The sequence below is a fragment of the Podarcis pityusensis genome (assembly GCF_964106645.2).
Source record: "Podarcis pityusensis genome assembly, chromosome: 10".
NCBI lineage: Eukaryota > Metazoa > Chordata > Lepidosauria > Squamata > Lacertidae > Podarcis > Podarcis pityusensis.
Window position 1 is genome coordinate 37,124,608 of NC_138035.1, and position 14,990 is coordinate 37,139,597.

Consider the following 14,990-nt stretch of genomic DNA (forward strand, 5'->3'; position numbering starts at 1 on the left):
TTAAATATATTGGCTGGCCTATGTAGGATAAAAAATAACTGATTTCATGTTAGTAGGTGTCTGTTTTCAATGGGAAAATTCAAAACAGAGGAACTGCTTCTGTATTAAAATGGTTTCTTAACTGAGGAGCTATTCTGTATAGTCCAGCTTTCCCCAGCTGGTGCCTTTCAGCTGTTGTTGGACTACAGCTTCCATGATCCTTGACCATGCTGGCTGGGACTAATGGAAATTGGGAGTCTAGCAACATCTGAAGTGCACGGGTTGAAGGCTGGTACACTCTGCTCCCGCCCCACAGTCCCATTTTGTCTTGGACCATGTACAGAGTGTGCTATACACTACATTTTTTGCCCAACAGTGAACCCCAAGGTGATTGCAGAAGAGTTCTTAATAAGCAGGATGAATGATAGCCAAATACCAAGGAGCTTGCTAGTATAGGAATTTCGCCTAAAGCAGAAGTGGGAAGCCACTTTTAGCTCAAGGGATGGAATCCCAAAATGGCCAACTTTCTGCAGGTCATATTGACAGCCACGTGCCAATTACCTGGCATATCACATCAGTTGATACGAAATATTGAGAGCACACTTTAAAGTAGTATTCGTCAACCTTGGGTCCCCAGATGTTGTTGACCATTGGCTAAGTTTGCTGGTGAAGATGGGAGTTGTAGTACAACAGCACCCAAGATTGAATAATACTGCTCTAAAGCTTGAGTGTACTCCCAGTTCCTCCTTCACAGCCATGCCCTGATTTTGAGCCTTTTTTCTGAAAAAGGCACTGTGTTCAAAAAGCACTGAAGTCAAGTGTGACTACAAAGGAAGAAGTGGGAGCACACTTGGAGACTTGAGGCTGATAGGAGTTTTGGCCCCAAAACAGCTGGACAGCACTAGGTTGGCAGAGGCTGCTCCTGAGTATTTGAAAAGAAATGCAAGACTGCAAATACCACTACCATTATGAACCAAGTAACTAACAATATGCGGTTGCAATCTAGGCAGCCCCTTTAGCTTTGTGTGTGGGTGCTGGGCCTTTTCACTCTTCCCCCTGCTCTTAATAGAAGCATCTTGGTGTTGAATCTGGAAACATTTTGAAGTACTGTATAGTTCAGAAAGGGCTTGGTCAGTAGAGCTGCCATTAGCGGGAAGGGAGAAATGAATCAAAAGATGTTCTGTGAGCAATGTTGTTGCAAGATGACCTTCTGGGTTCTGATTTATTTAATTACTACTACTGTGGTCTGGTTTAGAGGGAGTTGATATAGTTATAGTGATTTACTCCTTGTCAAGTAGATGCTATAGAATAGAGCAAGCAATATTGTTTCCAATTAAGTGTCTGCAAAAAAGGAATGTGGTATGTTTATGTAATCCCTTAACAATTTAAGAAATATGCTTAACAGGTTTCAGTGATCTCAAGTGTAGAAGTGTCACAGAATGTAAGAGGCACTGACAGTTTTGTTTCATCTACTGTTCTATAATTTTTCAAGTGCTCTTATAGATTGTACTGACAATAACAGAATGAACAGAATGAACAGAACTTTTAATGTTGCAAATTAAAACAACTGAAAGTAATCAGAAATACGTAGTTACGTTTTTATCAAAATAAATTTGAAGTGTCTCCCTCGCCCAGTGGCAAATGAGTAAAAGCAGAGTCTCCTGAATATAATAAACACTGTGTGTGTATTGATAAAATATTACACTTACCTGCTTGCCCAAAATATTCCGGCCACTAAATTTGGATTTGACAGCCATATGGCTGACAATGTTTCTCTGCCCCCTGTGCACTTCTTTCCAAAGAAACCTAGCTTGGGTCCTGTAATGAGATGCCTGCAAATCAGTCACAGTTATGGAGTCTGTGTGTATTTTAAAATAAAACAGAGATATGCTATACCTGGGTGTATTTCTGGCAGTTTCTACTGCACTGTCAGCCCCCAGGATCCTTGCTGCTCTTTTTAGCAGCCATTCACTTAGAGGAGCCTTGTAAAATAAGTAATTTATAAATAAAATGTTGTAATTTTTGTTGCATATTGATTTTAATTACTGTACACTTGTCTTCGTTATTTGTTTTGTAAGCCACCAAGGAAGTATTTATTGATGGGTGGCTATATAAATTTAATAAATAAATAAAATAAGACCATACTAGTTTACAAAATGTTTTATTAGTCTTCCAGGGCCAGGCAAAAGAGGGACAGAGTTTTGCATTTCTGTGTTGGCCATGGAGGGGTGGTCCCTCTTTTGGCAACCCACTTGGTTGCTAAGTTGGACACAGAGGAACAAAGCAATCCATCCCTCCTCAATCAGCCTGACACTCACACCCCTCAATACAATTCCTTGTCTATCACTTAAATACAAGGCTACACTACAGCATATACCACTACGTACGGACATGGGTGGTACTGTGGTCCAAACCACCAAGTCTCTTGGGTTTGCCGATTGGAAGGTCAGCTGTTTGAATCTGCAGGACAGGGTGAGCTCACGTTGCTGTCCCAGCTTTTGCCAACCTAGCAGTTCAAAAGGATACCAGCACAAGTAGATAAATAGGTATCGCTGCGTCGGGAAGGTAAATGGCGTTTCTGTGCACTCTGGCACTTGTCACGGGGTCTCGTTGCACCAGAAGCGGTTTAGTCATGCTGGCCACATGACCCAGAAAGCTGTCTGTGGACAAACGCTGGTTCCCTCAGCCTGAAATGAGATGAGCACAGTACCCCATAGTCACCTTTGACTGGACTTAACCGTCCAGGGGTCCTTTTACCTTTTTATATCACTACATGCAGTGGCTACATAGGACTATGTATGTTCTACAGTAGTTTAAATCCTGGGACTCCCCAGATTGTCCCTTTGTCTCCTAATAGTATCTGCTGCCTAGGAAGATGGGCTTATCACTCACATCCATTCAATACACTGAAGATATAACTCTTGTTAGCAGGAGGCTGATGAGGTGAGTACCCTCAAGCCATCTTTGGGGTGCTTCCCTAATTTCCACTCCTCAGCAAAAAACAAGAGCTCTGAAAGAACTGCCTGAGGTGTCAAGGGGAAGAGAGGAAAAATTATCGACTATAGCTCTTAATATATTGGCCATGCTGGAGCATGAGCAAGACAGAAGATGTATGTATAATACAGATCGAAACATATAAATACATTGCATTGGGCAAGCACAAATCTCTTCCTAGCTGCCACTGCTCATAGCAGGAGCTGGGGACAAACAGGAATACAGTTGCCCTCATGTCTTACATTTAAGTTTCCCATGTGGAGCTGATAAGCCACTGCTTAGAAGCAGAGTGCTGAACTAGATGGAGTCAAGTGACTTGCACTCACTTGGTTCACACCCAGGGCTTTTTTTCCAGCTGGAACTCAGTTCCAGCACCTCTCAGGTGGGTGCCATTGACATTATAAGAGAACAAGGGAGGTGTTCATGATGAGTTCTGGCACCTCTTTTCTAGTATAGCACTGTGCACACCTAAATCCAAAACACTACACTATCCGTTTATTGCTGCAACATCTGTTTTTCTGAAGGCAGACTACTGACTGAGATAAGTGACCTGCTCAAGTTCATAAGCAGGTCAGCAGAGCTCCCAGATGTATTTTTCAATTAAATCATGAATGACAATGGCCAAGTCTATCTTCTGAAGGAAAAGGGGCATTTTTTACTCCTAGATAACTGTGTACAAGATTGCAGTCTTGCTCACCATCACCTAAGCTTCCCAAAGCAGCAGCACACTGAAGCTGAGGAGGTGAGGGAATACAGCTACATCAAAGGTAAACTGCACAGCCATCCTTGGCTCACCTGCTTCCCAGGCAACAGTACTACTTGATTGTTTACTCACATCTAGATCTCCAGAGGGTCCCAAGCAGATTCAGTTTTTACAGAGACTCATTAAGGGGCAAGATACTGTTATAAGAATTCTAAGGTCTCAAATATAAATTAAATGTTCATAAATGTACAAGGCAAACACATACATAAGTACATAAACCATGTGTCTGAAATACCGGTAATACAGGAGAGCAATCCTGAAGCCATTTTGACTCTCCCAGTTACCTCAAATATTCCTCTGCTTTAAGGGAGGCAAATGGGGAAAGCCTTCCCATTGTCTTTTTGCTTGCAAATCCTGTCTTAAGGCCGCATTGTGTATGAATAGGGTGAGCCTGTGACCTGGATTCAGGAACTAAAGTATTAACCATCACAAAAGAATGGCTAGACTGTCCAGATAATGCAGTCAGTGACCATCAGTAGGTATCTTGGCAAACAGGATTTCTGCTGCAGACTGCCTCCTTCTGTGATGTATGTATGATGTTTCAGGGGGGTGGTCTTGGGCTACAGGGTGGGCAATTTCAAAAGTCTATATAAGGACTTGTGCACCATTGTTCAGGGTTCTCCTTCCTCCTGCCTGTGGTGAGTGGGCAGTCCCTGTTGCAACAATTTCTTTAATAGATCAGGCTTGCTTGCAGCTTTGCTTCTCAATATCCTCTGGTTGGTCTCTGTTACTTTCTCCTGCTGATAAGGAACCTTAGGAGGACTCTACAGGCTCTGGAATACCCCATAAGGGGAAAGGAGCAGTTTTTTCTTCTAACAGTACCAATGTCACAAGTGTGTATTTTTTCATTATATTACATGTTAAAATGGTGTCATGTTTAGTTGCAAGTTGCTTTGAGGAAGATAACATAACTGAAGAATATCATCATCATCATCATCATATCTCTTGAAATTAGGCCTAAGTACATGTAATGGTACTGAATGCCCCTGCTTACTCAATGACTTCTGTCCTTAAATCCCTTTATTGTAAGACTACATTTCAGTGCGTCTACTCTGATCAGCACTAAAACGGGATGCAACTCATAACCTGTTCTAATAATTGCATACTACTACAGAACATATGTTAATATTCTAAATATTTTTATTGTTTGTTGTTTGGTTAGCACAATAAACGGCTAAACACTGAAACCCCAACAAGGCAGGCTACGTGCACCCTTTTACAAGGCTTTTGGCCCTTCAGATGCTGCTGGACTACAACTCCCATCATTCCTGTCCGTTAGCCTTGCTGGCTGGGGCTGACGGGAGCTGGAGTCCAAAAGCAACAAAAGCCCTGAGAGCAAAAAAACCTCTCCGGTTACAGATTCGGAAGGGCTGTTCTAGCTGCCGTACCCGCCCGTCCCAGCATCGCTGTGACAACTTCAGGGTGTGTGTGTGGGGGGGGGGGGGTTTCTTCTCTCCCTCCTCTCCTCCCACTCTCTCCCCGCCGGCCCGGTGACACTCGCCCCGCCTCCGCCATGGGCTCGCTTTGCGCAAGCGCAGCCGTGCTGATGCTGGTGGCGGCGGCGGCAGCTGCGGCGGCGGTTGGGGGAGGGGAAGGCAGAACGGCGTTACGCCACGCGAGAGACGGGGCTGGACGGAACGCGGGGAGCGGGGTCACGAACTCTGACCTCCCAGATCCGGACCCGCCACCGACAAATTAAACCCCAAGGAGCTGCTGCTGCGCCGCGGCTGTCAGGTATGACGCGGAGAGGGCAGCGGGGAGGAAAAGGAGGGGCTCCGGCGGCGCTGCCCGAGGCCTTCCCGGTGCCTCTGGGCCTCGGCTGCCGCCTCAGGGAGCCTCCTCGTCGGCGCCTGCTCCGTGCCCTGAGGCGGCGGCGGCGGCGGGAGGGCGCCGTTCCCCATGTGGCGGCGGTAGTAGCAGCACCAGCTCCTCCTGCTGCCGCCGCCGCCGCCGCCCCTCTGACCTTTCACCCACAGGAAAGGCTTGCGTCTCCCCTCCCCGGATCCTAGCCGCGCCCCGGGACCCGCTCCTCTCCTCTCCGCAGGCCCAGGGCTCTCCTGCGCCGAGGCTGATGGAGCCTGCGGGGCACGCGCGAGGTGGGAGCGGGTGGCGGCGGCGGCGGCGGTGCTCAGTCTGGCCCCGCAGCAGCCATTTTGTGCGAGCGAGTGACAGCGGGCTGGGCCCTCACCGCGCTGACCCGGTCGCTCCGGCAACAGCGCCCGCCTGCCTCCCTTCCTCTGGTCCTTGGCTGGAGCCTGAGGCCTTGCGGCCTCAAACGGCAGGTGAAGGCGGCGCGAGGAGCTTGGGCGTGTGACGTAGGAAGCAGCTGCCTTACCCCGAGTAGTCACACCGAAGGCCCTTACTAGCTCAGTATTGTCTACACTGACCGGCAGCGGCCCTCCAGGGTCTTCAGCACAGGGGGCATTTCCTCCTTTTGAGATGCCGGGGGGGGGTAGGGGGGTTGCACCAATGGACCTTGTGCACGCGAGGCAGATGCTGCGTCACTTCCTCGTCTTTTACAGTATGCTGTACTAAAGTTACAGGTGGAGGAAACTCACCTGGTTGAAGGATCCTCCATACAAAAGCGACAACAGAAGCTCCCGCACGTGGGTGTTCAGTGTTCGCGGGGCGGGGGGGGAGAGGCTCTGCCCTCGCTTTCAGTGTACTTTTCGCAGGGGAGTGCTCAAATATTTATAGCTCCTGTAGTCTAGAGTCGGGTTTACCACTTACAAAAATGCTGCTTATGAAAATACAGCCCATGTGGTAGCCACTAGTCATCCTTTGTTCCATAATTTTGGATGATTAACCAATAATGGAAAGATAGATCATTATATTTCTCCTGGACCCTTTCATATACATCTGTTTGTGTGCACAATGGTGGCTCCTTTGAATAGGGAGTGAAAGCTTTATTTGGCCTTGGTTCATTCCGGTCTGTGCCCTTCAGTTATTACTTTCCTCTTTGACATACTGGAGAGGCTCGTGGCCTTGGGTGCGGTATTTTTGGTACAGTGAAAAGGAAGGGCATACCTTTTGCCATGAGAGAAAGTGACACTAACAGCTTTCCCTGTCTTTCAATTTACCCTTCTTAACGGGTCTTGTCAGATGGTGTGACTAAGTGGCTGGAAAACTGAATTTTATTTGTAACGTGCAATTAAAAATTTGTAACTTGTAATTAAAGATACTTAATATTGAACATATTCCTTGGATCGGAATCATGATCAAGATTAGAAGATGATAGCTGATTTGTTTTCTTCTCCACTTGGAGACAGTATGCCCCTGAATGCCTGTTGAAATGCTCAGCTGGCTGTTCTGATGTGTACATATGTGTATAAGAGCTAAAGTGGAATGTAATCAGAACTGAAATAATTTACAAGAGTTGTACCTTATAGATTGCTTCTGTATCCATGAGTTGCACATGCTTTATTTAAAATATTTTTAGGCTGTCAAGCAAAGCAGATTCCAGTGGACATGAACAAAACTATTCATACCAGATACAAATACAGCATATCAACATTCATAATGGAAATGGCTTAATGGCAAAAAGAATCAGCAGTAAAACTTTCTTGTTATGTGAATCCTTTACACCCACCAAGTCTTTCAACCAGTGATCTACTACTGCATGCTGTAGTGTAAACCACTCGTTGCTTGAAGCATAAAATTAAAAATGTCTGGAAACAAAAATGATCTAAATTTTTCTCTACTTGTTAAGGCTTTGTATTTAATAGTTCAGTTATAAAATATATTGTATAAAATTGTAGCAGTACAGTAATCGAATGACTGTTCTAGGTAAGCACTTAACTACAGCAACTCAACTGAGTTTAAAACTTCTACTATTTTTAACTCAATGTGGGAAAAATATATTAAGCTAGGGTTGCCATACATTGCAATTTCCTGGACACACACAGAATACTGCTGTCGGGAGCAGTGTCTGAGCAGAAATCAAGAAAATGTCCGGGAAAATCCAGAGATAAGGTAACACATGGCAACAACTTTTGGGTCCGGATTCTCACTTATTGAAATATAGGAACCCTAATTAAGCACTTACATATGCATTTTAAATATTTTTGTATGCCACCTTGAGCTCATTGATTATCTGCAAGTTCTAGTGTTATTCCTGCTCTCTGGTGTAAAACGGGACCTCCCTCTTTTTCATGACTCCTAAGGTTCCTCATGCTGCTGCCAACCTAGCAGTTCGAAAGCACGTCAAAGTGCAAGTAGATACCGTAAATAGGTAACGCTCTGGCGGGAAGGTAAACAGCGTTTCCGTGCGCTGCTCTGGTTCGCCAGAACTTAGTCATGCTGGCCACATGACCCGGAAGCTGTACGCCGGCTCCCTCGGCCAATAAAGCGAGATGAGCGCCACAACCCCAGAGTCGGCCACAACTGGACCTAATGGGCAAGTTCTCCATGATCCAGATTTCTTCAAAGCCACGTTTCAGGCTTGCTTATTTAAATAATCTTTAAGGTTTCTCAAGAATGTTAGGTGAAGTACTTGGCCAGAAGCCTTTTGTAAGTCTTAAGTACACAATGTCAGTTGGATCACCTCTCTCAATACACTTGTTATCATTCATTCTCAAACATGATGAACCAATTTTAAGCAAGAGCAGCTCTCCAAGGTTAGTTTCCCTATATTAATTGATGGTACATCTTCCCTTTCACTGTTGAGCTATTCAGCCAACTGTTATCGTTAGCTGAAGTATTAATTCAAGTTACTTTATGTCATATTCTTCAAAGTACAGTAACTCATAACTAGAAACTAGCTGGACTGGAAGTCTAATTATATTCTCAGTTTTCCCAGTTTGAATTTTTAGTTCTTGCCAATTTTTCAAAACATCCGCTTTTATAAACATTGTCATTAGACCTCAAATAAGAGCACATCACCAGCCTGATAGATCAACATTTACATACTGTATCAGAAGTTATTTGCATTCGTGTTGTCTCTTAAGTTTGAGAGACAATTCCTGCATTGCAGGGATTTGGACTAGATGATCCATGGGGTCCCAGTCCAACTCTTACCATTTTATCATTCAGTGTATCAAACCGATGTATTAACAACAACAATCACAACAACAAAGTGCAAACATAAAGGTGTGTGGGTGTGTATGTGTTTGTATATCTCTCTAACATCGCAGCCTGGATGGAAAAAAAGTATAAAGATACAGCACAGCTCCAAAGGGATAATATAATATGAACCCACGCAACGATCCCCTTTACACACAATAAAGGTTTATAAAAATAAAAGTATTTTCCACCTGTGAGTTCCATTATTATTGAGAATAAAGGTTCAATACAGTGAGCATTTTTGACAAGATGCACACACTGAAACAAAATCTGAGCTTGGTGGATTTTTAACACAGCACTAAGAAACAAAATATTTCCTCATATCTATTTCAACTAAAGTATGTCTATCTTTTACTATATAAAACATTTGAAGACAGTCCCCACTTCCTGTACACCAAACAGATGTTTCACATGTACAGTGGTACCTCAGGTTACATACGCTTCAGGTTACAGACTCCACTAACCCAGAAATAGTACCTTGGGTTAAGAACTTTGTTTCAGGATGAGAACAAAATCGTGCTGCGGCAGCAGCAGGAGGCCCCATTAGCTAAAGTGGTGCTTCAGGTTAAGAACAGTTTCAGGTTAAGAACGGACCTCCGGAACGAATTAAGTACTTAACCCGAGGTACCACTGTACTAGAGTCTTCCTAGAAGCCTAAGATAACTGATGAATTGAGATCCACTGTTGTTGGGTATGGTAAAAGCCAAGAGTTCAACAAATCAAAGAAAAGGAAAGAAAATTCACTATGTTAATGAACATTAACCAGCTTTGGTAACACAATACAGCTTCCAAGACTCCACTTTCCCTTTACCTCCCAAGGCTGAAAGGCAGAAGCTCAGTACAGATTTATAGACTGAAGAATCTAGCTTTTGCCAGCTAGATAATGTCTAGACTGCACCATTATGAACTTGATGAAACAGTGCACATCTTCTCACAAATCTGTTATGTTTTCTTAAGTTCTTTATTTTCTGCAGATAACTGCCTTATAAGTTGATTCATATATGAATTAATAATGCTATTGAATAGTTTTAAGTAATTGCTGATAAAATCTTAAATCATATAATTAAATGTTCTATAAATCTGTATAGATGGTACTTTAATAATTATTTGTGGAGCATAACATTATAAATTATTTTTATTCTGTAAACAATTCCAATACGATATTTGAAACTACAATGATCTCTTTTTATTTAATTATAGGAGTCTCTAGAAATTGATTATGTACACCAGAAGTGGAGTATAACATTGGTATATAGGTAAGAAGAATGCTAATTTATAGATTCCATAAAAAAAATTAAAAATGCAAAACTATGACTCATAAAGTATAGGATTTGGTCCACTGTACATTTTATGTACAGTGGTAGAAGAAGAAGAGTTTGGATTTGATATCCCGCCTTTCACTCCCCTTCAGGAGTCTCAAAGCGGCTAACATTCTCCTTTCCCTTCCTCCCCCACAACAAACACTCTGTGAGGTGAGTGGGGCTGAGAGACTTCAAAGAAGTGTGACTGGCCCAAGGTCACCCAGCAGCTGCATGTGGAGGAGCGGAGACGCGAACCCAGTTCCCCAGATTAGGAGACTACCGCTCTTAACCACTACACCACACTGGTTGCGGATGGGATCCGTTCCAGAGGTCTGGCCGGATCCCGAGGTTTTTGCAACTGGAGAGACTGCTTCTGTGCATGCACGTGTGGCGGTAGAGCGCTTCTGCGCATGCGCGTGCGGCAAAAACCTAGAAATATACTTTCAGGTTTGCCACTTACGTATCCTGAAGTTTATGTAACCAGAGGGATATGTAACCGGAGGTACGACTGTACTGTATTTTGGTTAATAAGGCAGTTGGTCAAGGGTCCACAAACCTAGTTGCACCTTCCCTTTCTTGCTTACGCAGAAAAATTCCCCTGTTGTGAGTTCTCTGTAGAGAACAAGAGGTTTATCAGTGTAGAAGGCTGAGGGTCAGTACTACTTCTCTCTTGAGTTTTGACAGAGCCGAATATATTGTCCGATATTGTTATGCAATAGACCTGTACACCACCGCTTTGTGCATATATATATATATATATATATATATATATAAATATAACAAGTTATCTGACTGTCTATCTGCTCCACAAGAACAAAGATTTTATATAAAAACAGATAAAATAATTCAGTAAAAAAATCCCTATTGTAATTCATGGCTAATTTTCAGTTCTAAGCAAAACTCAGAAAACACATTTTGATTGTGTATTTACAAGTGCATGAAATGTGAGCTTCGATGAAGGGTGGGATATAAATGTAGTTAATAAGTAAAATAATGTAAAAAATGTTAATGACAACTACAACACATATGTTTGCCATTGAAAAAACCAGGAAACTCGTAAATCGGGCAGTGGCCCGTTGGGTGCGCTTCATGAATGGCCGAGTCATTATTCATGACCAAATCCGGATCGGCGACTGGGCCTTATACCGGAATGACAGGGTGCTTCCCTCTGACCAGGGGAACAAGATTTGGCTAGATAGTGTCATCAGCGGCATTAGGGATTGGTTACAGCCGTGAGGGTATTGGCGGCGAGCCTTATTGGCTCGGGTGGCGGTTAGGCATTGGAATAATGTGTTGTGGTGTGTCGAAGGGCTAGGTGTGGCCATCGCCTATGCCTTCAATTTTTGGGTATTCCGTTAAAGGAATCTGGCGGTTAAAGGAATTAGCATCAACAGGCTCCACCTACTGGTGAATAAACCCACGTGTTTTAGAGATCCAATGCCTAAGCCAATACCTTTTCACTGCTGTAATCAATAAAGTTGTGGCCTTTCCATGCCCATTAACCTTATATCACGTGTCCTTGTGTATTCATTTCACATCGCGGGGGTCAGGTCCTCGAACCACAAAGACTCTCCTCCCTGGAAGAGAGGGGAGTGGTTGTGGGCGGGAGCCCGAGCACCGCCCCTAGCAGGGGGCGGTTGCCCCCTGCCTCCACCTCACCTGGCTGGCGCCCACGCCCCCTCTGCAGGCATCCAACCAGGTGCCTCGGAGGGGGCGTGTTCAGCAGCCTTATGCTGCGGTGCCAGCCTCTCTCTGGCCTCATTCTTCGCCGTCATCTCGTCGCGAGTCACCCACCCACCACTCCCTTAGAGTTAGGGCTTAGGTCATTGGCCTTGCTATGGACCTTAGGTTGGTCGCCCTGGTTGTCCAGGGGGCCTGGTAGGAGTTTTTCCATTTGGCATTAGGCTTTTTGGTTTTTTCGCCTACCTCGTAGCAATCGTCACAACTTTTGTGGTATTGGTGGGTAGGTTAGGCATTGGAATAATGTGTTGTGGTGTGTCGAAGGGCTAGGTGTGGCCATCACCTATGCCTTCAATTTTTGGGTATTCCGTTAAAGGAATCTGGCGGTCGTGTGTTCTGTCCGATGCCTGCTTGGCGGGAGGCCATGGCCCTACCCTCGGTGACATCAGGGGGGAGCCTATAGTTGGATTAGCATCAACAGGCTCCACCTACTGGTGAATAAACCCACGTGTTTTAGAGATCCAATGCCTAAGCCAATACCTTTTCACTGCTGTAATCAATAAAGTTGTGGCCTTTCCATGCCCATTAACCTTATATCATGTGTCCTTGTGTATTCATTTCACATCGCGGGGGTCGGGTCCTCGAACCACAACATGAATTGATTACCCTTTTCACAGAGCACTTGAAGATTATAGCAGTGAAGCAACAATTAAATATTAATTACACTATAATTGTGATCTTGTGGCATTCCTGCAAAAATAATGAGTCATAACCTTTGTCTCAATTATGCTGATTATTTAAGAGAAGTCTGTAGAAGATGTGCAGAAAGGTTATCCAGAGGGAGATTTATGAAAATAAATTATAAGTGAAAATGTTTCACTTGTAATTGACAAACAATTGGCAGATGGTTTTCTGTTCAGCTGGAAAATGTTTGCACATGATCCTGCATGGATAAGGTCTCTAGTAAGCAACTAGCTCTGTGTGTGTGTGTGTGTGTGTGTGTGTGTGTGTGTGTGTTGGGAGGTATTTGGGGAGGTAGGAGAGAATGAAGGCATGTGGTTACAACTGCTGCTACGTCTGTGTAGTTCTCTCACTTGCTGATTAAGTCAAATCTAGTGCCCCATTTGATTATGTTGAAATCAATTAGGGGTATTTATGGAGTGGCATGAGAGAGTGTTTGCTTACTGATATTTTGATGATTGGTTTGTTTGTTCACTCCATGTAGCAATCACAGTGTCTCATCTGTGCAATTAGTCAATATGAAATATTTTGGATGAAGAGCAAGAGGGATGTTTTGTCAGAGGAACTATTTACCCTGCCAAAGGAAAGCAAACAAAAAGCACTTAAGATCTGGTATGTTATGAATGGTCTAAAATGTATGATGTCAGGAGAACCCAAGTGGCAGGACATAGTATTTATTTATATCTCATCTTTCTGACCGTGGTATCCAAGACTGTTACTTGTTTTGCCATTGATGTGGTTGTTAAAGAAAGGCAGTACTGTAAAAGTATTTTTTAGAATAAAAATATTTCTGTCTACTCAAAACTGAGGTACCACTCACAAGTAACTATAGCAGTATTGTAAATAAACCCATGTATGTTACTGACTTGCAGTTTATTTTTATACTTATCTGCTGTTTCCCTGCTGGCCATGTAGGAGGTCCCCTCTTCAGCATCTAGCATGGAAACACAGGCTTGGATTCTTTTGACCTGCTAATTTAAAAAGTTCCCTTCTACCATGAAGGAGACTTGCTTTTCTCCACAGCTAGCACAGAAACCAAACTTGCAAGGGAGGAATAGAAGAAGTAGTTTGCCGTCCACTAGCACACTCGCCTCACCAACATAGAATTCCTGGTCTAGGGAAGTTGTTAAACGTAAGGCTTAGCTATAGACACATCACTAGCTTAGCAGTAGTGTGGTGTGATTTGTGAATACGATTGCTGTGTATTTTAAGAGTTGACAAACATTGCTGCTTTTCAGAGCACTGCTGCTGATGTGCCATCAATAAAATCTTGACAACCATTGCTTGCTTTTGTTCTGGTTTTCTCTTAAAAACATCTGTTTTACAGGAAACACTAGTGACTCAGGATCATGGCAACTATTGAGGAATTGGCCCATCAAATTATTGAACAGCAAATAGGGGAGGTACGTGTACATTTTTACACTATACCGACTCAAGTTGCTATATAAAAATGTCCTTAATAATTCATTGTCCATTGCTCTGGAATATATTGCTTTTTTATTTATGTTAAAGATGCTAAATTGCGTTCCAGAAAATTCTAGCAGATGGTGATTTTGTTTGATAATTCAGCAAAGTGTTACAGTTTGGAGAAAGTCATGTTTACTTATTACAAAGAGCTGCTTCCACTAGTTACTCCTGTGTCTGGATACCCACCTAGCTTGATTATCTACAGCAGATACATTCCAAGTGGCTTGTAAGTAAGCCAGTTGTGTGTATGTAATGGCTATTCAGATACAGGAATCTCTTGGGGCCAGGGGCTGAGTAACTAGGAAATGTGCTTAAAGTGGATCTTAAACAAGTAGCCAATTCTTAAGCACAGCTGTCAGTGATTCTGTTCTGTGGTTGCAGGGAATACAAATGTGTAGAAGGATTGCTCTAACACAGTCTTTAACTAACACTTATTGGAAAAATCCACTTCTGTGGGGGATATTATTTGATAGCTATCAACATTGATTCCTGAATTAGCTTCTTGTGTGCTGCTGCAGTGAAAGAGCAATTTGACCCATTTGCTATGCCTGCCAAACTTTGCTCATGTAGTTAGTCTGCCTTGTTTTTTGTTCTAGATAGCACATTCCCAAGGATCTGTCACACAAACACTAATGGATGGGACAGCACAAAGAATTCAGATTGTTCCTGCTGATACAGGTCTCTCCTTACCCCAGCGCATACAGGTACAGTCAGTCTAAAATACTTAACTAGTTGAAAAATGTGTCCTGAGCACCATATAACAATAGATTTCTGAAACAATTGAGCAATAAATGGAGACTCTGTGAAACTTACCCCATTGTGCAGTTCTTCCACAACCAAAGCATGGTATTATAAGCACTGGATTTAACCCAAATGTGATGTTCCTCTGTGTGAGTGTGACCAATGTCACACCCACCACCAACATGTGATTCTTGGAGAGGTGGCAGGCTATAAATATGGCCCCTGGGCCAAAAGATATTGTCCTCCCGTCCCTTTTTAGAACA

At 43.5% G+C, this 14,990-nt stretch overlaps 1 protein-coding gene and 1 long non-coding RNA gene across 4 annotated transcripts in view; one reads left to right on the forward strand and one right to left on the reverse strand.

The window, feature by feature from the left end:
- On the reverse strand, positions 1-6,162 carry LOC308486169. Its single transcript, XR_013990985.1, has 2 exons — positions 6,124-6,162; positions 1-2,666 (listed from the first exon to the last, which is right to left on the reverse strand). It is a non-coding gene; the product is annotated as an uncharacterized lncRNA (long non-coding RNA).
- The window catches only part of NR2C1 (nuclear receptor subfamily 2 group C member 1), a 25,152-nt gene continuing 15,429 nt past the window's right edge, over positions 5,268-14,990 (forward strand). Inside the window, exons 1-4 of one of the 3 annotated variants that reach the window (XM_081022502.1) lie at positions 5,268-5,470; positions 9,998-10,053; positions 13,847-13,922; positions 14,583-14,690. In XM_081022502.1, the coding sequence (XP_080878628.1) occupies positions 13,869-13,922; positions 14,583-14,690 (162 nt within the window). In that variant the 5' untranslated portion in view covers positions 5,268-5,470; positions 9,998-10,053; positions 13,847-13,868. Of the gene's footprint in view, positions 5,471-6,205; positions 6,343-9,997; positions 10,054-13,846; positions 13,923-14,582; positions 14,691-14,990 lie in introns of those variants that run through there. The other 2 variants (XM_081022504.1, XM_081022503.1) reach the window with 2 other exon arrangements.